A 24,876-nucleotide genomic window follows, 5' to 3' on the forward strand; every position below is an offset into this window, starting at 1 on the left:
TTGGGCTTTATAAATAAAATTGAATTGAAAATTAAATTGTTACAAGTGGTATATTATAGGAGGTGTATTAAAGGAGGTCCCCTCAGCTGGTACAAGGCAAGCCTGAGCCAGCCCTACCTTTAAGCTTTATCAAAAAGGAAAGACACAGTCACACCCTAACTTCCTGTTACAACACACATTAACCATTTCCACCTCCTCCAGTCTGAAGATAGCATCAGTGAGAGTAAATGGTTGTGAATTGAATTGAATTGAATTGAACTCAACTGAATTGAATTGAATTGAAAGCCTTTATTGTCATTGTACATTACAGTACAACAAAATTCAGAGTGCAACTCCACTGGGTACACACATACAATAAATAAATAAATACAACAATATACAATAAATGGGCAGCGCGGTAGTGTGGTGGTTAGCACTGTCACCTCACAGCAAGAGGGTTGCCGGTTCGATCCTGGGTGTGGGAGCCCTTCTGTGCGGAGTTTGCATGTTCTCCCCGTGTCAGCGTGGGTTCTCTCCGGGCACTCCGGCTTCCTCCCACAGTCCAAAGACATGCAGATTGGGGACTAGGTTAATTGATAACTCTAAATTGTCCGTAGGTGTGAATGTGAGCGTGAATGGTTGTCTCTCTCTATGGGTCAGCCCTGCGATAGTCTGGCGACCTGTCCAGGGTCTACCCTGCCTCTCGCCCGATGTCAGCTGGGATAGGCTCCAGCCTCCCCGCGACCCTCAAGAGGATGAAGCGGTTAGAAGATGAATGAATGAATGAATGAATATACAATAAATACCAGAGGGTGTGTTCCAACTACAGGGGGATCACACTCCTCAGCCTACCCGGTAAGGTCTACTCCAGGGTGCTGGAGAAGAGGTTCCGGTCAATAGTTGAACCTCAGATTGAGGAACCGTGGACCAGCTCTTTACCCTCGCCAGGGTGCTGGAGGGGGCATGGGAGTTTGCCCAACCAATCCACATATGTTTTGTGGATTTGGAGAAGGATTACGACTGTGTCCCAAGGGGCATCCTGTGGGGGGTGCTTCGGGAGTATGAGGTTGGTGGCCCCTTGCTAAGGGCTATCCAGTCCCTGTACTGAAGGAGCGTGAGTCTGGTTCGCGTGGCTGGCAGTAAGTCGGACCTGTACCCGGTGAGGGTTGGACTCCGCCAGGGCTGCCCTTTGTCACCGGTTCTGTTCATAACTTTCATGGACAGAATTTCTAGGTGCAGCCGAGTGGTGGAGGGGGTCAGGTTCAGTGACGGGAGGATCTCGTCCCTGCTTTTTGCGGATGACGTGGTCCTCCTAGCTCCATTGAACAGTGACCTCCAGCTCTTGCTTGGACGGTTCACAGCCAAGTGTGAAGCGGCTGGGATGAGAATCAGCACCTCCAAGTCTGAGGCCATGGTCCTCAGACGGAAAAGGGTGGATTGCCCACTCCAGGTCGGGGGGGAGGTCCTGCCTGAGGTGGAGGAGTTTAAGTATCTCGGGATCTTGTTCACGAGTGAGGGTAGGATGGAGCGGGAGATTGACAGGCGGATTGGGGCGGCATCAGCAGTGATGCAGACGCTTAACCGGTCCGTTGTGGTGAAAAGGGAGCTTAGCCAGAAAGCTAAGCTCTCGATTTACCGGTCAATCTATGTTCCAACCCTCACCTATGGTCACGAGCTCTGGGTAGTGAAGGAAAGAACGAGATCGCGAGTACAAGCAGCCGAAATGAGCGGAGGACGATGAGTACGAGTACTAGTACGAGTACAATAAATACAAAAACAACAATTTAAAATGCAGGGCAAGTGTTCATGTGCAAGAGGGCGGCAGGTGGGAGGGTTTATTATCTGTGTTTGTTTAATGACGTTATAGCATCTGGATAAAAGCTGTTAGTGAGTCTGGAGGTTCTGGATTTGATGGACCTATAACACCTGCCGGTGGGTAATAGTTCAAACAGATGATGACCGGGGTGTGTATTGTCCTTAATAATGTTTTTAGCTCTTGAGAGAATGCGGCTGTTTGCAATGTCTGACAGAGAGGGGAGGGGGCAACCGATGATTTTTTTCTGCTGTCTTCATGATTCTCTGGAGAGCTTTTTTGTCTGCAACAGAACATCCAGCAAACCACACAGAAATGCAGTAAGCCAGGATGCTCTCGACTGTTGATCTGTGAAAAAAAACCAGCAGCTTTTCACTCAGTTGGTTTTTCCTGAGAATCCTCAGGAAGTGGAGGTGCTGTTGTGCCTTTTTAACAGTCGCTGAGATGTTAGATGACCATGACAGACAGTCTGTGATGTGGACGCCAAGGAATTTGAATGAGTGAACTCTCTCCACACACTCATCATTTATGAAGAGAGGCTGGTGACTTGTATTGTGTTTCCTGAAATCAATTATGAGTTCTTTGTTTATGTAGTGTTGAGGATGAGGTTATTGACAGAGCACCACTCAGACAGGTTTTGGACTTCCTGCCTGTAGGCAGACTCATCACCACCTGTAATAAGTCCAACCACAGTAGTGTCGTCTGCAAACTTAATAACAGAGTTAGATGGAAATGTCGGTGTACAGTCAGAGGTGCATAGTGAATAGAAGAGGGGACTCAGCACACAGCCCAGAGGTGAGCCGGTGCTGAGTGTGATTGTGGAGGAAAGGTGAGGGCCTACTCTGACAGACTGTGGACGGTTAGTCAAGAAGTCTTTGATCCAGCTGCAGGTGGGTGGGGGGAGGCCGAGGGTCAGCAGTTTATTCATCAGGATGTCTGGGATGATGGTGTTGAAGACAGAGGAGTAATCCACAAAGAGCATCCTGACGTAGCTGTTTCTGCGTTCCAGGTGGTTCAAGGCAGTATGGAGAGTGATGGATATGGCGTCATCTGTGGATCTCTTCGGCCTGAATGCAAACTGGTGGTGGTCCAGGGATGGGGGGAGCCTGGCTTGTATGTGTTTGAACACCAGTTTGTCAAAACACTTCATTATGAGATGGCTGAGGGCCTCAGGTCTGTAGTCTGCTAGGCTGCTTGAGGATGGTTTCTTCTGAACAGGGATGATTATTGCTGATTTCAGAGAAGGGGGAACAGTGGCCTGGGCGAGAGATAAATTGAAGATGATGGTGAAGACAGGAGAGAGTTCGTTGCAGCATGCCCTGAGTACCTTCCCAGGTACGCCGTCAGGGCCGGCAGCCTTCCTTGGATTCACCGCTTTGAGAACCTGCCTCACCTCATGCTGTTGAATAGTGAGGGCAGGTGTGTCAGTGACCAGGCCGGGTGGAGTGGAGGAGCTTCTGGTCTCAAAGCGGGCAAATAAGTTATTAAGCTCCTCTGCCAGCAGGGCTCCATTTGTTGTTGTTACTGCCTTTTTGCTGCCTTTATAGTTGGTGAGATGTTGTAGCCCCTGCCACACTCGTCTCAGGTCGTTATCCGAGACTAAGTCCTCAATTTTGCCTTTATAGGCCAGCTTGGCAGCCCTGATCCCTCTCCTCAGATCAGCCCTAGCAGTGGTGTAAAAAGCTCTGTCCCCTGACATGGGTCACTGATTCGATGTCAGCAAGAGTAAACTGTGACCTGTGTGTCTCCCAGTGTCTCTCAGTGTCTCCTAGTGTCCCTCAGTGTCCCCCAGTGTCTCTGAGTGTCTCTAAGTGTGTCCCAGTGTCTCTGAGTGTCTCTCACTGTCTACCAGTGTCTCCCAGTGTCTCTCAGTGTCTCCTAGTGTCCCTCAGTGTCCCCCAGTGTCTCCCAGTGCCTCTCAGTGTGTAATAGTGTCTTTGAGTGTCTCCCAGTGTCTCCCAGTGTCTCAAAGTGTCTCACAGTGTCTCACAGTGTCTCCAATTGTGTAACAGTGTCTCACAGTGTCTCACAGTGTCTCCAATTGTGTAACAGTGTCTCACAGTGTCTCCGAGTGTCGGACGACAATGAACGTACAGACGATGAATCATTGTGACGCTCCGTCAGTCGATCGGCAGGTTAACAACAGAAAATATCGGGTGACATGTTTAATTTCAGCTGGAGCAAGTAGATAGGCTCCGCCCCCGGCAACCCTGACAGGATAAGCAGTTATAGAAAATGAATGAATGAATGAAACAGGTCATTTGTACATTACGTTTTAACTTCAGCAGCTGATTGGTTCTGTATATTTCAGAGTGTTACCACCGCTGTCCGTTCCTGGACATAGACACATCCCAGGGCAGAGGGAAGGTGTGGTCTAACATCAGAAGAACCTGTTTCTCCATTGTAGAACACAACTACTTTGAGACCTTCATCATCTTTATGATTCTGATGAGCAGTGGAGCTCTGGTAAATATTATTATTCAGATTATTAGTAATGATTAATGATAAGTGTCAGTTAAATATTAGATATGATTATTGATTCAGACGTGATCAGTTTTTTTGCTGTGAGATCAGTGTTGATACTTCTTTTAATTTGATTTCTTTTTGATTAATTTTTACTTTTTCTGTGATGCTTGTTGTGACATTTATTTAAAGACAGTCTTTAATCCATCTGCTGGTTGGTTTGTTTGATCTGATCATGCGATTGAGCGAGTGAGATCTGACTGGTTCTCAGGGATGTGTGTGTACTAACTTGTGGACACAACATGGCTGACAGCAGGACACTAATAAACAGACCACAGGACTACTAGCATGGCTAACAGTGGACTACACATGTGGCTGACGTTCTGATTACTAACATGGCCGCCAGAGCTGACACAGGTGAGACTGTCTTTAACAAACTCAGTGCTCACTGTGACGTATCGTTTAATAATTATTAATCAACAGTGGCATCATGTCTAATAATGACTAAGTAAACAAGAACTGATGATGACCTCACACAACATAAATAACAACACAACCATGTGACCATGTGGACAGGCGTTTGAGGACATCTACCTGGAGCAGCGTCGGGTTATAAAGATGGTTCTGGAGTATGCAGACCAGGTGTTCACCTACGTGTTCGTGGTGGAGATGGTTCTCAAGTGGGTCGCCTATGGATTCAAGACCTACTTCACCAACGCCTGGTGCTGGCTGGACTTCCTTATTGTGGACGTAAGGACATGATCAATAACACTGAGAACATCATCAGTAACACTGAGAACATGATCAGTAACACTGACAACATGATCAATAACACTGACAACATGATCAGTAACACTGAGAACATGATCAATAACACTGAGAACATGATCAATAACAGTGAGAACAGGATCAATAACACTGACAACATGATCAGTAACACTGACAACATGATAAGTAACACTGAGAACATAATCAATAACACTGAGAACATGATCAATAACACTGAGAACAGGATCAATAATACTGACAACATGATCAGTAACACTGAGAACACGATCAATAACACTGAGATCAGGATCAATAACACTGACAACATGATCAATAACACTGGGAACACGATCAATAACACTGAGAACAGGATCAATAACACTGACAACATGATCAGTAACGCTGACAACATGATCAATAACACTGAGAACAGGATCAATAATACTGACAACATGATCAGTAACACTGAGAACACGATCAATAACACTGAGAACAGGATCAATAACACTGACAACATGATCAATAACACTGAGAACACGATCAATAACACAGAACAGGATCAATAACACTGAGAACATGATCAATAACAGTGAGAACATGATCAATAACACAGAACACGATCAATAACACTGAGAACATGATCAATAACACAGAACAGGATCAATAACACAGAACAGGATCAATAACAGTGAGAACATGATCAATAACAGTGAGAACATGATCAATAACACAGAACAGGATCAATAACACTGAGAACAGGATCAATAACACTGAGAACACGATCAATAACAGTGAGAACACGATCAATAACACTGAGAACAGACAGGATCAATAACACTGAGAACATGATCAATAACACAGAACACGATCAATAACACAGAACACGATCAATAACACTGAGAACACGATCAATAACACTGAGAACATGATCAATAACACTGAGAACACGATCAATAATACTGAGAACATGATCAATAACACAGAACACGATCAATAACACAGAACACGATCAATAACACTGAGAACACGATCAATAACACAGAACAGGATCAATAACACAGAACAGGATCAATAACAGTGAGAACATGATCAATAACACAGAACAGGATCAATAACACAGAACATGATCAATAACACAGAACAGGATCAATAACAGTGAGAACATGATCAATAACAGTGAGAACATGATCAATAACAGAACAGGATCAATAACACTGAGAACACGATCAATAACACTGAGAACACGATCAATAACAGTGAGAACACGATCAATAACACTGAGAACACAATCAATAACAGTGAGAACACGATCAATAACACTGAGAACAGGATCAATAACACTGAGAACACAATCAATAACACTGAGAACAGGATCAATAACACTGAGAACACAATCAATAACACTGAGAACACGATCAATAACACTGAGAACACGGTCAATAACACTGAGAACATGATCAATAACACAGAGAACACGATCAATAACACTGAGAACACGATCAATAACACTGAGAACAGGATCAATAACAGTGAGAACACGATCAATAACACAGAACAGGATCAATAACACTGAGAACACGATCGTGTTCTCAGTGTTATTGATCATGTTCTCAATCAATCAATCAATCAATTTTATTTATAAAGCCCAATATCACAAACCACAATTTGCCTCCCAGGGCTTTACAGCATACAACATCCCTCTGTCCGTTGGACCCTCACAGCTGATCAGGAAAAACTCCCCTCAGTGTTATTGATCATATTCTCAGTGTTATTGATCCTATCAGTGCCTGGTGCTGAGTCATCCTTGTTGTGGACATATAAACTGATCAGTAACTGATTATTGATTACATATGGATTAGTTAAAGTGGTCACAGACACACTGTAAACAAGGAGGACTTGTTGTCTGTTGATTGGTCACCTGTGCTGTGATGTCATCAGCAGGTGTCCTGTGTCTTCTAGGTGTCTCTGGTGTCTCTGACAGCAAACGTCCTTGGATACTCTGAGCTGGGAGCCATCAAGTCTCTGAGGACACTGAGAGCTCTGAGGCCCCTGAGGGCCCTGTCGCGCTTTGAGGGCATGAGGGTGAGACAGACAGGTGTTAGGGAACAGACTGTCTGTCTGTTCCCTAACACCTGTCTCTCTGTCTGTCTCTCACTGTCTGTCTCTGTCTCTGTCTCTGTCTGTCTCTGACCTGTCTCTCAGTCTCTGACCTGTCTCTCTGTCCCTGTCTGTCCTCAGGTGGTGGTGAACGCCCTGGTCGGAGCGATCCCATCCATCTTCAACGTGCTGCTCGTGTGTCTGATCTTCTGGCTGATCTTCAGCATCATGGGCGTCAATCTGTTCGCAGGAAAGTTTTATTACTGTTTCAATGAGACGTCCCAGGAAGTGTTTTCCCCCGAGGGTGTCAACAACAGGACAGAGTGTCTCGCGCTGATTGCAGACAACTCCACCGAGGTCCGCTGGAAGAACTTAAAGGTCAACTACGACAACGTTGGGATGGGCTACCTGTCGCTGCTGCAGGTGGTGAGTCCGAGAGATCCAGTCTGACATCTGAAATATTAAACCATCACACATAACAGGTCTCAATCCGGGGGTCCCAACCTGGGGATCTCAACGCGGGGGTCCCAACCTGGGGATCTCAACGCGGGGGTCCCAACCTGGGGATCTCAACCCGGGGGTCCCAACCCTGGGTTCCCCACCTGAAGGTCTCTACCCTGGGATCCCAAACCAGGGGTCCCAAACTGGGGATCTCAACCCGGGGGTCCCAACCTGGGGGTTCCAACCTTGGGGTCTCGATCTGAGGGTCCCAGCCCAGAGTCAGGAAGTAGAAACATGGTGTCTATTAAATTTGTCTGATGACGCCAACACGTGTTCACCTCCTCACTTTAACCACTGATTACCTGTGAATCACATGACGTTAGAGTCAGACCTGTGAGAAATGTTATGCCACTGAAAGCTCCTTGTCTGAGCTGAGTCTGTTTCTACTTTCACTTTTTTTAACTGTTTACTTGGTGTCTTTCAGGCCACGTTTAAAGGATGGATGGACATCATGTACGCTGCCGTGGACTCCAGAGACGTCAGTTCACTCTCTGATACTTTTAATGTGTTCACTGATACTAATACTGCTACTGATGCTGGCCCTGGTCCTGGTCCTGATACTGGTCCTGGGTTAGGGTTACATAACTAAATTATAGTTACTAATCAAAGTTCTGAATGTTTTTGTGGTAAAAAGTTTAAATGTTGGATCGAACATTGATTCTGGTGCTTTCTTTATTATTTGAACACATTTCTGGACAAAGCAGCTCAGCCAGGCCATTGGGACAAATTTAAATACATTTATGGACTTGTGTTTTTTAACCTTTTAGCTTTATTACCCAGTTTAAAACATTTGTTAGAAAACAAATTAAATGTAATAAGATACTTTGATGGACTGGAATAGTTACATTACTGATTACATTTTAAACAGGTGGATGAGTAAATTTAATCTATTACACAACAATGACTTTTATTTATACTGGAGCAGATAATAGTTACACTTATACTGGTACTAACACCATAATGTAACATACTAGTACTAATAGTAGTAGAACTGTAACAGATACTAATACTGATAGTTGTACTGTAACAGATACTAGTACTGATAGTAGAACTGTAACAGATACTAATACTCATAGTAGAATTTTAATAGATACTAATACTGATAGTAGTACTGTAACAGATACTAGTACTGATAGTAGAACTGTAACAGATACTAATACTCATAGTAGAATTGTAATAGATACTAATACTCATAGTAGAACTGTAACAGATACTAATACTGATAGTAGAACTGTAACAGATACTAGTACTGATAGTAGTACCGTCACTGATACTAATACTGATAGTAGAACTGTAACAGATACTAATACTCATAGTAGAACTGTAACAGATACTAATACTGATAGCAGTGCTGTAACAGATACTAGTACTGATAGTAGTACTGTAACAGATACTAATACTGATGGTAGTGCTGTAACAGATACTAGTACTGATAGTAGAACTGTAACAGATACTAGTACTGATAGTAGTACTGTCACTGATACTAATACTGATAGTAGTGCTGTAACAGATACTAATACTGATAGTAGAACTGTAACAGATACTAATACTCATAGTAGAACTGTAACAGATACTAATACTGATAGTAGTGTTGTAACAAATACTAATACTGATAGTAGAACTGTAACAGATACTAATACTCATAGTAGAACTGTAACAGATACTAATACTGATAGTAGTGTTGTAACAAATACTAGTACTGATAGTAGAACTGTAACAGATACTAGTACTGATAGTAGTACTGTCACTGATACTAATACTGATAGTAGTGCTGTAACAGATACTAGTACTGATAGTAGAACTGTAACAGATACTAATACTCATAGTAAAACTGTAACAGATACTAATACTCATAGTAGAACTGTAACAGATACTAATACTGATAGTAGTGCTGTAACAGATATTAATACTGATAGTAGTGCTGTAACAGATACTAGTACTGATAGTACAACTGTAACAGATACTAATACTGATAGTAGAACTGTAACAGATACTAATACTGATAGTAGTACTGAAATAATCTTACCTTTGTTCTCAGACAGACACACTTTAACCCTACTTTAACAAATACAAGTTTGATTTTACAACGTAGCGTAAAACTGACCTGAAAGTGGTTACCATGGTGACCATAATGCGTGTGTGTGTGTGTAGGTGGAGTCCCAGCCGATGTACGAGGACAACTTGTACATGTACCTTTACTTTGTCATCTTCATCATCTTCGGCTCCTTCTTCACTCTCAACCTCTTCATCGGAGTCATCATCGACAACTTCAACCAGCAGAAAGCAAAGATGAGTTTCTCCTCTCTGACAGTCTAATGTTCATCTTGTTTACACGTTTGTTTACATGTGAAAAATCTGTTCATGTGTTAAACTGGCTCTGATGTTCATTCTCCACCCTCAGACACTCACCTGCAGCCCAAGCGTACCTGTTTGCCTGTTTTGCTTGTTTTCTGTTCTGATGGTGACTGTTTGTCTCACAGTGTAGTGAAGATGAAATAAATTTCGCTGATACACAGCTTCACCCAGATTTTCCTGACACCCCTCGTTTCGTCGTAGCGTCATGCTAATGAAAAGCTCCACACTGACAGGATTGGTTCCTTAGATATGTGACATCATAAACCCCAGCTGTCTGAATCCGTCTGTGGCACAGGAGGTACAGCGGGTCGTCCACTAATCAGAAGACCGGAGGTTTGATCCTCCAGTCTGTATGTTGAAGTGTCTTTGGGTAAAATACTGATCACCACATCTCTCCTGATGGCTGTTTAAACGGGTGGTACCTCCTAGGGTCACCTCGGCCACCAGCGTGTGAATTTAACACGTATAGTGTTTAAGAGTTTGAAAGGTTCAATACAGGTACAGGTTCATGTACCGTGTTTTTGACAGTTCCAAAGTGGAAATGTTTTACCACTGTGTTGACTGTGTATTTCACCCATGATGCGTCTGCTAGATAAAAACATCACATTAACAGAGACTTTATTTTCAGCAGAGGGGTTGAGATAATAAATTTAATAAAGAATTGATTTTCAGCAGAGGGGTCGAGATAATACACTTTGAGCACTTTCTTTTCATCTGTGAGTTAACGGTTGTTGTCTTTTTTTTTCTTCACTTGGGAGGAAAAGATATTTTCATGACGGAGGAGCAGAAGAAATATTACAACGCCATGAAGAAACTGGGCTCAAAGAAACCTCAGAAACCTGTTCCCCGCCCTGAGGTCAGGTCACGTACTTCCTGTCTGACGTGATTCAGAGCGGTCAGGTGAGCTCAGGTGTTTCTTCTCTTTCTGTCCGACAGAATAAGTTCCAGGGTCTGGTCTTTGACCTGGTCACCACACAGTTCTTCGACATCTTCATCATGGTGTTGATCTGTCTCAACATGGTGACCATGATGGTGGAGACGGATGAGCAGAGCCAGGAGAAAGAAATCATTCTCTATTGGGTCAACCTTGTCTTCATCATCATCTTCACCTCAGAGTGCGTTCTCAAGTTGACTGCACTCAGGCAGCACTACTTCGCTGTCGGCTGGAACATCTTTGACTTTGTGGTTGTCATCCTGTCCATCGTAGGTGAGTCGGTAAATCGGTAAATCGGTAAATCGTTGTCTGCTGATGTAATCGTCTTATCATTCATTCAGAACATCGGAAATCTTCTCGTGTCTAAAATTTAAAGAAATTAAGTTTTAAATTTTAATCAGAGATGAAGTGAGTATTTTTTTCTGTTTCCTCTTTTTATGATCAGTTTTTTTTCTCTTTGACCTCAGAAGGAAACTAGATGCAAATACAGTTCTGTCTTTCCTTTCCCTTTTCCTTTCCTTTTCTTCCCTCCTTCTCTTCAGGCCTTCTCCTTGCTGACATCATAGAGAAGTATTTCGTCTCGCCCACACTCTTCCGTGTAATCCGATTGGCTCGTATCGGTCGAGTCCTTCGTCTCATTCGTGGAGCAAAGGGGATCCGGACGCTGCTGTTCGCCCTGATGATGTCACTTCCTGCCCTCTTTAACATTGGCCTCCTCCTCTTCCTCATCATGTTTATCTTCTCCATCTTCGGCATGTCGAACTTTGCGTACGTGAGGAAGGAGGCCATGATCGATGACATGTTTAACTTTGAGACGTTTGGGAACAGCATGATCTGCTTGTTTATGATTACCACGTCAGCCGGATGGGACGGTCTGCTGAATCCCATCATGAACACGCCGCCGGACTGTGACCCTGACTTAGAAAACCCTGGATCGCTGGTCAGAGGGGACTGCGGCAGCCCGGGCATCGGCATCATCTTCTTCACCACCTACATCATCATGTCCTTCCTGGTGGTGGTCAACATGTACATCGCCATCATCCTGGAGAACTTCAATGTGGCGACGGAGGAGAGCGCTGACCCGCTGTGCGAGGATGACTTTGAGATGTTTTATGAAACCTGGGAGAAGTTTGACCCCGACGCCTCCCAGTTCATCCAATACAGGTGAGTCCCACCTGCGTGTCCTTCTGTCTGACTCTGGTGTGTTCTCCTAAGAACCCTAACGGGTTCTCATGTGTTCCACAGTAAGCTGTCTGAATTCTGCGACACTCTGAAGGATCCTCTGAGGATCCCCAAACCCAACACCATCCGACTGATCCACATGGATCTACCTCTGGTTCCTGGAGACAAAATCCACTGTCTGGACATCCTGCTGGCGCTCACGGCACAGGTAACATCATCACCTGCTCACCTCAGCTTCATCACTTATTCTACATTTATATCTCGTTATATTTTATAGTATCATGATGTTTCATCGTATCTCGTTAAATCTTACTGAATCATCTGTCTGCAGGTTTTAGGTGATTCAGGAGAGATGGACACTCTGAAGGCCAGCATGGAGGAGAAGTTCATGGCCAACAACCCCTCCAAGGTTACACTTGTGTCATCATAATGTCATATCATTGTCATGTCTCGTCTCGTCTCATCACATCATCATGTCTCATCTCGTCTCGTCTCCTCTTGTCTCATCTTGTCTCGTCTCATCTTGTCTCGTCTCATCTCATTACATCATCATGTCTTGTCTCATCTTGTCTGGTCTTGTTGCTCATCTTGTCATGTCATCACGTCACATCTTGTCTCAACTCGTCTCATCTCGTCTCGTCACATCTCATCTCGTCACGTCATCATGTGTTGTCACATCTCATCTCATATCGTCTCGTCTCATCTCGTCACGTCACAATGTCTTGTCCCTTCTCTTCTTGTCTCGTGTCATCACGTCATGTCATCCTTATCGTATTTGTTGACATAAAAACAAACTGATGTTGATAATTTCTCAAAGTTTTCTGAAGTCACAGGTGATGATGATTCTTACCTGCAGGTGTCATATGAACCAATCAGCAGCACTCTGCGGAGGAAACAGGAAGAAGTGGCGGCAACAGTGATCCAGAGAGCGTACAGGAAACACCTTCTGCAGCGGACAGTCAAACTGGCATCCTATAAATACAGAGAGAAGGAGGGGCAGCGAGATGTCTCGCCGCCCGAGACAGGAGGACTTCTCTGTAAACGAATCAGTCAGCTGTACGGAGACAGCCAGGAGACAGATGAGCCTGTCTCAGGTGTCTCGGGTGAGGTACGTCCCTCCCGGGTGGAGCTTCAGAGTGAGTTTCTCCTCCATGCTGCTCCTCCCTTAAACACCTCTGAGTCTGTACAAAATGAGAACCTGAGGGAGTCAGTGGTGTGATGACAGTTATGTTTGTGCTCTACACTGTCGGAACTCACCTGTCGGAGGAGCGTTGGACGAACCTGGCTGTAAAGACTCAGTGATTCGTCACAGCAGACGGCAAGCCTGAACCATCGATGACTCAACATGCTCTTATTCTGAAAATCTATGTCTCATTTCCTGTGGGATGAATTCAGTTCAGACACTCTGTACACTCGTACTTCAGTTATGATGATGTCATCAGTGACCTGTGATGACCTCAGACCAGGTGACTCTTACCTGTTGCAAGTGTTTATCAGTCAGGCTGAAGGTTTTAGATGACCAATCACGTGACGTTATTCAGTCTGACAGTTTGATACCAACCTGCTCAACTCTTTAATCAGTCACAGACGAGACTCCGCCCACTTCTGACCACACACACACACACACACACACACACACACATCATTCAGAGGAGCATCAGTGATGACTGACAGAGCAGACAGCCAATCAGAAGGCAGAGAGTCAACAGATGAGCCACGCCTGGTTAAAAACGACATTTGAATCTGATGAGACAAACAGTTTTTTTGGTTGTTCAGTTTGATCACATGACTGACAGTGATGTGATCAGTAACCATGGTGACGGATGCAGCTTGTCATTCATCAGATTCTGTATTTTATTTTCTTTAATAATTAAAGTCGAGTCCTCAGACCTGTCTGTCCTCAGACCCTCAGACCTGTCTGTCCTCAGACCCTCAGACCTGGCTGTCCTCAGACCCTCAGACCTGTATGTCCTCAGACCTGTCTGTCCTCAGACCCTCAGACCTGTCTGTCCTCAGACCTGTCTGTCCTCAGACCCTCAGACCTGTCTGTCCTCAGACCCTCAGACCTATCTGTCCTCAGACCTGTCTGTCCTCAGACCCTCAGACCTGTCTGTCCTAAACCTGTCTGTCCTCAGACCCTCAGACCTATCTGTCCTCAGACCTGTCTGTCCTCAGACCCTCAGACCTATCTGTCCTCAGATTGATCACAGGACTGACAGTGATGTGATCAGTAACCATGGTGACGGATGCAGCTTGTCATTCATCCCTCAGACCTGTCTGTCCTCAGACCCTCAGACCTTTCTGTCCTCAGACCTGTCTGTCCTCAGACCCTCAGACCTGTCTGTCCTCAGACCCTCAGACCTGGCTGTCCTCAGACCCTCAGACCTGTCTGTCCTCAGATCGGTCTGTCCTCAGACCTGTCTGTCCTCAGACCCTCAGACCTATCTGTCCTCAGACCTGTCTGTCCTCAGACCCTCAGACCTATCTGTCCTCAGACCCTCAGACCTGTCTGTCCTCAGATCTGTCTGTCCTCAGACCCTCAGATCTGTCTGTCCTCAGATCTGTCTGTCCTCAGACCTGTCTGTCCTCAGACCCTCAGACCTATCTGTCCTCAGACCTGTCTGTCCTCAGACCCTCAGACCTATCTGTCCTCAGACCTGGCTGTCCTCAGACCCTCAGACCTGTCTGTCCTCAGACCCTCAGACCTGGCTGTCCTCAGATCTGTCTGTCCTCAGACCTGTCTGTCCTCAGACCCTCAGACCTATCTGTCCTCAGACCTGTCTGTCCTCAGACCCTCAGACCTGGCTGTCCTCAGACCCTCAGACCTATCTGTCCTCAGATCTGTCTGTCCTCAGACCTGTCTATCCTCAGACCCTCAGACCTGTCTGTCCTGAGACCCTCAGACCTGTCTGTCCTCAGATCTGTCTGTCCTCAGACCCTCAGACCTGGCTGTCCTCAGACCCTCAGACATGTCTGTCCTCAGACTTGTCTGTCCTCAGACTTTCCCTTCAGACAAAGAAAAAAATTCCGAAAAACCCTTCAACAGGGAGAAATGAAAGAAACCTGGGGAGGGGTCCATCGTCAAGAAGGACAGACGGACAGAAAGACAGAAGGACAACAGGTCAACATGATAAAATTACAGGATAGAAAACAACAAAATGAGCTTGAATTTCTCACCACGTTTGATCCAGAGAGGAGGTTATATTTTCAGTTCTGCTTGTTTGTTTCTTTGTTTGTTTGTTGGTCAGCAGGATTATGGAAAAACAACGGGTCTGAGAAAGAACTTGTTACCCCTCCTGATTATTATATTATTATTATTATGATAATTAACAGGTAATTAAAGACGAAAAGCTGCGACATGATGAACTTTGTCCGTATAAACTAACTGAGGTGAAACAGTCGACGTTGCAGCAGCTGTGACTCAGTGTGATGTGTATGCAGTGATGGTGTCCTGCTGACGTTCTGCAGATGGCATGACTACTGACATGTCTTCAGACTTCCTGTCCACTCACATCGTCTGACAGCTGAACACACGACTTTCATTTTACATCTGGAACAAAACGTGACATCACAGTGGACACTGTGACGTCATGTCAGGTGTTATGACGTCACAGTCACAGTGGAAGTTAGAACATCACTGAGGCAACAAAACGAATCAGTCCAACCTTCACAGGTCCAGACATCAGTGCTGTTGTAAAGTAAACAAAGCTGTAAACAGGAAATAGATTCAGTTTCTGTAAACAACAACAACGGGAAGTTCCAGATGACAAAATCTCAAGTGTTTGAAAATAGATGTCAAGTCAGTCGATAGATTTACTGAGAAAAGTCAAACTTATTAATGAATTTATTAATCTGCAGCTTTTTGTCCCGCAGTAGTTTTATTTCTTTGTTTAACGTCTTTGACGTCTTTCTTTAACATCTTTATTTCTAACGTGATCATTTTGTGGTGTTTTTTGTATGAATAAAGGAGTGTTTTTATGATTCACTTTTAATCTCCAACTTCAGAAGTTGTTTTCACTCGATGTCAAACTGTGGCTAAGACCAAACATCGTGATTGGTGGATGAATGTCAGAGTCATCAGCTGTTTGGTTGATGTGAATGTTTGAGGTGATGATTATGGCAGATGATGATGATGATGGTTGTTGCTTGCAGTGAAGACAAAATGATTAAAGCTTCAAACTGTCCAGGAAATGTCTCCGCTGTAATTCTTCACAAACATCAGAAACCAGGATCAGTGTAACTCTGAGTCAGTTACTATGGCAACATACTCCTGAGCGTGTAGCAGGAAGTAGAAACATGGCGTGTCCTTTAGTGAATGAAGTGGTGGAGGTTGAGTCAGAAATGATTTAGGGCCTGTTGTGTAAGGAGAAGGTGACGTCTTGTGGTTCCTGGAGGAGTGTCTATATGAAAGATACTGTTTGACCTCACACTATCATTTATCTAACAATCTGTTCCTCCCACATATATCATATATTACACATCATCATCTGAGGAGAGACAGCGGTTTGTCGGCCCGTAAGAAAAGTGTTTGTGGTTCTGAAAAGATTTTGAGCTATTTCAGTGGTTTTCTCTGGACATAAATCAGAATCTACCTGGACACATGATGAGGTCATTGGTCAAGACGTCTCATATATTCAAAGATGGAACTGGCTCATTGATGGGACTCAACATCCCATAATAGCTCCATCAGCCTGGTGTCCACGTCGTCATGACGTCAGGATCAGTTCCAGTCTGTTTAATATCTGTGTGTTTGATGTTGAGTTTGTGCCCAGTGTGTTTGGGCTCCATCACATTACAGCTGAATACATTATATTCAAATATATGAACACTGTTAAGATAGAAACATGTTTCTGTATGTTAGACACATGACCTCATCACATGACATCACATCACCTCACATATGAACACGCTCTGCAGGCTGTTCCCATCACACCTCACTCTGTTCAGCTGATGGAGCACATTGATTTTTCATGTCTTCAAATCTGATTCAGCTTTGGATGAAATCAGTGGCTCTGCTTTTAACTCCACTTCCTGTCTCTGAGAGTCATGTTATCTGCACTCTACTGATGATGTCTGTTGGTGCTCACTGTGACCCAGCTTCCCTCAGGCTGACTGGGCCTGATCAGGATCAGAGATCAGAGATCAGGATCAGAGTTTGTTGAGCCTGCTTTTTGAAACAGGGCCCTGTACACACACACACACACACACACACACACACACACACAGTGGAGGTTTTCCACAAGGCTCCACAGGGTTCTGCAGGGCTCCACAGGGTTCTGCAGGGCTCCACAGGGTTCAACAATCAATCAATCAATCAATCAATCAATCAATTTATTTAAAGTGCAAAATCACCATGGTACATGGTCTCAATACACTTTACAATAAAAACCAAGTACAATAAAAGATTAAACAATAAAAACAATAATAAAAGCACAAAAAGACAGTGATAAAACAGTTACAAATTAGACTAACCGAAATACTGAGTAAAAAGGTGTGTTTTAAGACGGGATTTAAAAATATCAGTGGAGGTAGCTTCTTTAATAGCTAATGGGAGGCCATTCCACAAATAAGGAGCACGGTAGGAGAAGGCCCTACAGCCAGCTGACTTTTTATTAACCGATGGGATGACAAGTAGGTGCGAATTAAGAGAGCGAAGAGGACGTGGTGGGAGGTAGGGTGTAAGTAGTTTGGTTAAATACAATGGTGCAAGTCCATTTAAGGCCTTATAAGTTAAAAGAAGAACTTTAAAATCAGCTCTAGCCTGAACAGGCAGCCAGTGATGTGATGCCAAGACAGGAGTTATGTGGCTATATCTACTGGTTCTCGTCAAAAGTCTGGCGGCTGAATTCTGCACAAGCTGAAGACTTCTGATAGCACAGCTAGGGAGGCCAGAGAAAAGAACGTTGCAATAATCCAGTCTAGAGGACACAAGAGCATGAACAACAATCTCAGTGTTTCGGAAAGATAAAACAGGGTGGATTTTGGCTATATTATGGAGATGAAAAAATGCTGTCTTAGTGATTTCCTTGATATGAGGCAGAAAAGTGAGAGTCAGATCAAAAATAACTCCTAAGTTTCTAATGCTAATTCTAAAGCTCTCAGTGATCATACGGACATAGATCCTCAGACAAGTGCTTATAGTTATTAGGCTTAATCACTAACAAGTCAGTCTTTGCAGCATTAAGCATAAGGAAGTTGTGACACATCCAAAGTTTGATTTGGGATACACATGCCTCTAAATTTTGGATTTGGGAGGGGTCATTTGGCTGCAGCGGCATGTATAGCTGCGTATCATCCGCATAGCAAGAGAACTTAATGCCATATTCTGAAAAGATCTTGCCCAGAGGGAGCATGTAAATACAAAACAACAGAGGGCCAAGGACAGAACCCTGGGGCACACCAGAGATGACAGTAGAACATTCAGAAAAATAATTATTAAAACCAACGCGTTGGGATCTGCTAGATAAATAAGACTGGAACCACGAGAGTGCCAGCCCACCAACGCAATGCTCTAACCGATGTAAAAGCACACAGTGATCTACGGTATCGAAAGCCGCACTCAAATCAAGAATTAAAAGTAAGGAAGCTGATCCAGAGTCTGCAGTGATCAGCAGATCATTGACAACTCTAGTCAGGGCAGTTTCAGTAGAATGACAGGAGCGGAAGCCGGATTGAAAGTTGTCAAAGAGATTATTAGCAGAAAGATAGGCAGTCAATTGATCAGCAACAATTCTCTCAAGTATTTTGGATAAAAAAGGAAGAGTGGAAACGGGTCAATAATTGGCAAGAACCAGTGGATCACTATTAGATTTTTTAAGGAGCGGTTTAATGATTGCAGATTTATAGGCTACTGGGACAGACCCCTCAGAGAAGGAAGTGTTAATGATGGTGCGTGTAGGGCCACTTAGGATAGGAAAAGGTTCTTTAAAGAGGTCAGATGGAATAGGATCTGATGCGCACGAAGTAGGCTTTGAGGCGGCTACCAAAGAGGCCAAGGCCTCAGCGGAGATAGGCTCAAACTGTGAGAGTGAACTGGTGGACCAGGACACCGAGCACTGATCTATCATGTTGCTGGAGAGCTGTTGATTAATAATATTGTTTCTTATTAGGGAGATTTTATCAGTGAAAAACTTAGAACTAGAAAATCGTCAGCTGTATGGGAAGAGCTCAAAGCAGGTGTAACAGGGCACCACAAGGTTCCTCAAGGTTCCACAGGGTTCTAACGGGTTCTGCAGGACTCCATAAGGTTTAACAGGGTTCTACAGGGCTACACAAGGTTCCATAGGGTTCTACAAAGTTCCACAGGATTCTAAAGGGTTCTGCAGGGCTTCATAAGTTTTAACAGGGTGCTACAGGGCTCCACAGGTTTTGACAAGGTTCCACGGGGTTCCACATGGTTCAACATTAATTCACAGGGCTCCATAGGGCTCAACGGGGTGCCACAGAGCTCCACGTGGTTCCACAGGGTAAAAAAGGTTCCACTGGGCTCCACAGGGTTCTGCAGGGCTCCACAGGTATCCAGAGGGTTCCTCAGGGCTCAACAGGGCTCCACGGTGTTCAACAGGGTTTGACAGGGCTCCAAAGGGTTCCACTGAGTTACACAGGGCTCCACAGATCTGCACAGGTTTCCACTGGGTTCTGCAGGGTCCCACAGGGCTCCACAGGGTTCCACAGGGCTGATCAGGGCTCCAAAGGGTTCAGCAGTATTTCACAGAGTTCCACAGGGCTCCACAGGGTTCCACAGGGTTCTAAAATGTTCCATAGGAGTTATCAGGGTTCCAGGGGGCTCAACAGGGTTCCATTGGGTTCCACAGGGCTGCACAGGGTGCCTCAGGGTTCTGCAGGTTTCCACTGAGCTCCATGGGGTTATACAGGGTTCAACAGGGTTCCAAAGGGTTCAACAGGGTTCCACAGGGCTCCACAGGGTTCAATAGTGACTCACAGGGTTCCACGGTATTCCACGAGGCTCTTCAAGGTTCCACAGGGCTTCACAGGGTGCCACAGAGTTCTGCAGGGTTCCACAGGGTTCAACAGGGCTCCAAAAGTTTCACTTAGGGTTCCACAGGGTTCCAATGGACTCCATCGAGGTCTTCAACGTTCAACAGGGCTCTGCAGGGTTAAACAGTGCTCCACAGGGTTCAACAGTGACTCACAGGGTTCCACATGGTTCCACGAGGCTCCTCATGGTTCCACAGTGCTTCACAGGGTGCCACAGAGTTCTGCAGGGTTCCACAGGGTTCAACAGGGCACCACAGGCTTCCAATGGGCTCCACACGGTTCCACAAGTTTCACTTATGGTTCCACAGGGTTCCAACAGACTCCATCGGGGTCTTTAAGGTTCAACAGGGCTCCGCAGGGTTCAACAGTGACTCACAGGGTTCCACATGGTTCCACGAGGCTCCTCATGGTTCCACAGGGCTTCACAGGGTGCCACAGAGTTCTGCAGGGTTCCACAGGGTTCTACAAGGTGCCACGGGGTTTAACAGGGTTCCAGAGGGTTCCACAGGGCCCCACAGGGTTCAACAGGGATCCACAGGGTTCAACAGTGACTCACAGGGTTCCACATGGTTCCACAAGGCTCCTCATGGTTCCACAGGGCTTCACAGGGTGCCACAGAGTTCTGCAGGGTTCCACAGGGTTTAACAAGGTGCCACGGGGTTCAACAGGGTTCCAGAGGGTTCCACAGGGCCCCACAGGGTTCAACAGGGATCCACAGGGTTCAACAGTGACTCACAGGGTTCCACATGGTTCCACGAGGCTCCTCATGGTTCCACAGGGCTTCACAGGGTGCCACAGAGTTCTGCAGGGTTCCACAGGGTTTAACAGGGCACCACAGGCTTCCAATGGGCTCCACACGGTTCCACAAGGTTACACAAGTTTCACTTATGGTTCCACAGGGTTCCAACAGACTCCAACAAGTTTCACTTATGGTTCCACAGGGTTCCAACAGACTCCATCGGGGTCTTTAAGGTTCAACAGGGCTCCGCAGGGTTCAACAGTGACTCACAGGGTTCCACAGGGTTCCAAGGTATTCCACGAGGCTCCTCAGGGTGCCACAGAGTTCTGCAGGGTTCCACAGGGTTCTACAAGGTGCCACGGGGTTCAACAGGGTTCCAGAGGGTTCCACAGGGCCCCACAGGGCCCCACAGGGCTCCAAAGGTCTCCACAGGGTTCTACAAGGTTCAACAGGGCTCCATAGGGTTCTACAAGGTCCCACAGGGTTCAACAGGGTTCCACAAGGTTCTACAGGGCTCAACAGGGTTCCACAGGGTTCTACAAGGTTCAACAGGTGTCAACAGGGTTCCACAAGGTTCCACAGAGTTCTCCAACGTTCCACAGGGGTTCAACAGGGCTCCACAGGGTTCCAACAGACTCCGCATGGTTCTACAAGGTTCCACAGAGCTGCACAGGGTTCAACAGGGCTCCATAGGGCTCCACTGGGTTCGACAAGAATAAACAGGTTCAACAGGGTTCCACAACGTTCCACAGAGTTCTACAAGGTTCCACAGGGGTTCAACAGGGGTTTCACAGTTTTCAACAGGGCTCCACAGCTCTCTACAAGATGCCACGGGGTTCAACAGGGTTCCACAAGGTTTCACAGGGCTACACAGGGTTCAGTAGGGTTCCACAAGGTTCAACAGGGCTCCACAGGGTTCCACATTGCTCCACAGGGTTCTACCAGGTTCTGCAGGTTTCAACAGGGTTCCACAAAGTTCCACAGAGGTCTATAAAGTCCCACATGGGTTCAACAGGGTTTCACAGTTTTCCACTGGGCTCCACAGGGTTCTAAAGGGTTCCACCGGGTTTCTTGGGGCTCCACGGGATTAAACAGGGCTCCACAGGGTTCAACGGGGCTCCACAGGGTTCCACATTGCTCCACAGGGTTCTACCAGGTTCTGCAGGTTTCAACAGGGTTCCACAAGGTTCCACAGAGGTCTATAAGGTCCCACATTGGTTCAACAGGGTTTCACAGTTTTCCACTGGGCTCCACAGGGTTCTAAAGGGTTCTATAGGGTTCCTCAGGGCTCCACTGGGTTAAACAGGGCTCCACACGGCTGCTCAGGCTTCTATAATGTTAAACAGGGTTCAACAGGGTTCCACAAGGTTCCTTAGGGTTCCACAGGGCATCACAGGGTTCAACGGGGTTCCACAGGGCTACACAGGGTTCCTCAGGGTTCAACAGGGCTCCACAGGGCTCCACGGGGCTCCACAAGGTTCCAACAGACTCCACATGGTTCTATAAGGTTCCACAGGGCTGCACAGGGTTCCACATTGTTCAACAGGGCTCCATAGGGCTCCACCGGGTTCGACAAGGTTAAACAGGGGTTTCACAGTTTCCAATAGGGCTCCACAGCGTTCTACAAGGTGCCACAGGGTTCAACAGGGTTCAACAAGGTTCAACAGGGCTACACAGGGTTCAGTAGGGTTCCACAAGGTTCAACAGGTTTCAACAGGGTTCCACAAGGTTCCACAGAGGTCTATAAGGTTCCACACGGGTTCAATGGGGTTTCACAGTTTTCCACTGGGCTCCACTGGGCTCCACAGGGTTCTAAAAGGTTCTATAGGGTTCCACAGGGTTCCTCAGGGCTCCACAGGGTTAAACAGGGCTACAAATGGTTCAATAGGGTTCCACAGGGTTCAACAGGGCTCCACGCGGCTGCACAGGGTTCTATAATGTGCCACGGGGTTCAACAGGGTTCCACAAGGTTCCACGGGGCTACACAGGGTTCAGTAGGGTTCCACAAGGTTCAACGGGGCTCCACAGGGTTCCAACAGACTCCACATGGTTCTATAAGGTTCCACAGGGCTGCACAGGGTTCCACATTGTTCAACAGGGCTCCATAGGGCTCCACCGGGTTCAACAAGGTTAAACAGGTTTCAGCAGGGTTCCACAAGGTTCCACAGGGGTTCAACAGGGGTTTCACAGTTTCCAACAGGGCTCCACAGCGTTCTACAAGGTGCCACAGGGTTCAACAGGGTTCAACAAGGTTCAACAGGGCTACACAGGGTTCAGTAGGGTTCCACAAGGTTCAACAGGTTTCAACAGGGTTCCACAAGGTTCCACAGAGGTCTATAAGATTCCACACGGGTTCAACAGGGTTTCACAGTTTTCCACTGGGCTCCACAGGGTTCTAAAAGGTTCTATAGGGTTCCACAGGGTTCCTCAGGGCTCCACAGGGTTAAACAGGGCTACAAATGGTTCAATAGGGTTCCACAGGGTTCAACAGGGCTCTACAGGGTTCAACAGGGCTCCACACGGCTGCACAGGGTTCTATAATGTGCCACTGGGTTCAACAGGGTTCCACAAGGTTCCATGGGGCTACACAGGGTTCAGTAGGGTTCCACAAGGTTCAACGGGGCTCCACAGGGTTCCACATTGCTCCACAGGGTTCTATCAGGTTCTGCAGGTTTCAACAGACTCCATATGGTTCTACAAGGTTCAGCAGCGCTTCACAGGGTTCTAAAAGGTTCCACAGGGTTCAACAGGGTTCCACAAGGTTCAACAGCATTGTACAGGGCTCCACAGGGTTCCACGGGGCTCCATGGGGTTCCACAGGGTTCTACAAGGTTCCACAGTTTTCAACAGGGTTCCACAAGGTTCCACAGAGTTCTACAAGGTTCCATAGCGGTTCAACAGGGTTTCACAGTTTTCCACTGGGCTCCACATGGTTGTACAGCATTCAACAGTGATTCACAGGGTTCTACAGGGTTCCATAGGGTTCTACAGGGTGGTGTGTGGAGTGCTGAACAGACCTGTTTGTAAGTATAAGGGTGTGAGGATGAGGAGGGTTAGATGAAGTTGATACTTCCTGTGTGGCGAAGATCAGTCGGCTCCACTTCCTGTCAAACAGCAGCAGCTGTTGTTTGATCTGAATGGTCAAAGTTCAGACGGTAAGACAAGAAGAGGACAGCTGCTGAAGGAAAACACACACACACACACACACACACACACATTTACACACACACACACACAGTGGAGCTGGAGGAAAATCTTTTCACTGATGTTTAACGTGTTCATGATGTTTGTGATGGAGCAGAAAATTCATATGATGTAATGTGTTATGTGTCATAAACATGTTGCTGAGGTGCATCCGTCTCTGTACAGTGATCTGGTCTCAGATCAGCTGTGTGCTGATAAAACATGTTCATGTATCAGTGACCATCAGACGCTATCAGCAGCAAACATGTTTGTTTATCAGTAAACATGTTTGTTCATCAGACTGACATGTTGTTGCTCGTTGTTGTGCCACGTCTCCTCATTAACATGTATGTGAGCTGACTTGTTACCGGTGGTATCTATGTCACAGAGCGTTGAATAAATTCAGTTTCCTCTGTGATGTAACTGGTCTGTGTTAAATGTCTGATCTGAGGTCAGTGACAACACTGAATAAAGTCATGACCACGACATCACAAACACATGTGACCTGAGTTCTACTGAGTTCTGCAGAGTTCTACTGATCAGACCAAGACATCACAAATACCTCAATCTGTTTTCATTTAAACATCAGCAACATCTCTACTGCTCTCTACTGATCTCTACTGAACTCTACTGAACTCTACTGTACTCTACTGATCTCTACTGCTCTCTACTGATCTCAACTGAACTCTACTGAACTCTACTGATCTCTACTGAACTCTACTGTACTCTACTGCTCTCTACTGATCTCTACTGCTCTCTACTGAACTCTACTGTAATCTACTGATCTCTACTGAACTCTACTGTACTCTACTGATCTCTACTGGTCTCTACTGATCTCTACTGTACTCTACTGATCTCTACTGT

General features: G+C 45.9%; 1 protein-coding gene across 1 annotated transcript in view; it reads left to right on the forward strand.

Moving 5' to 3' along the window:
* Window positions 1-14,191, forward strand: part of scn4ab (sodium channel, voltage-gated, type IV, alpha, b) — a 16,718-nt gene extending 2,527 nt beyond the window's left edge. The window contains exons 3-17 of the mRNA XM_050070364.1: window positions 2,802-2,965; window positions 3,645-3,713; window positions 3,845-3,882; window positions 4,104-4,258; window positions 4,832-5,005; window positions 6,983-7,105; window positions 7,262-7,546; window positions 8,046-8,099; window positions 9,773-9,910; window positions 10,728-10,832; window positions 10,913-11,183; window positions 11,453-12,074; window positions 12,156-12,300; window positions 12,424-12,501; window positions 12,949-14,191. Coding sequence (XP_049926321.1) covers window positions 2,802-2,965; window positions 3,645-3,713; window positions 3,845-3,882; window positions 4,104-4,258; window positions 4,832-5,005; window positions 6,983-7,105; window positions 7,262-7,546; window positions 8,046-8,099; window positions 9,773-9,910; window positions 10,728-10,832; window positions 10,913-11,183; window positions 11,453-12,074; window positions 12,156-12,300; window positions 12,424-12,501; window positions 12,949-13,311 — 2,784 coding nt within the window. The 3' untranslated portion in view covers window positions 13,312-14,191. The remainder of the gene's footprint in view (window positions 1-2,801; window positions 2,966-3,644; window positions 3,714-3,844; window positions 3,883-4,103; window positions 4,259-4,831; window positions 5,006-6,982; window positions 7,106-7,261; window positions 7,547-8,045; window positions 8,100-9,772; window positions 9,911-10,727; window positions 10,833-10,912; window positions 11,184-11,452; window positions 12,075-12,155; window positions 12,301-12,423; window positions 12,502-12,948) is intronic.
* The last annotated feature ends 10,685 nt before the right edge of the window (window positions 14,192-24,876 follow it).

The sequence above is a fragment of the Epinephelus moara genome, chromosome 18 (genome assembly GCF_006386435.1).
Source record: "Epinephelus moara isolate mb chromosome 18, YSFRI_EMoa_1.0, whole genome shotgun sequence".
NCBI classification, from domain to species: domain Eukaryota; kingdom Metazoa; phylum Chordata; class Actinopteri; order Perciformes; family Serranidae; genus Epinephelus; species Epinephelus moara.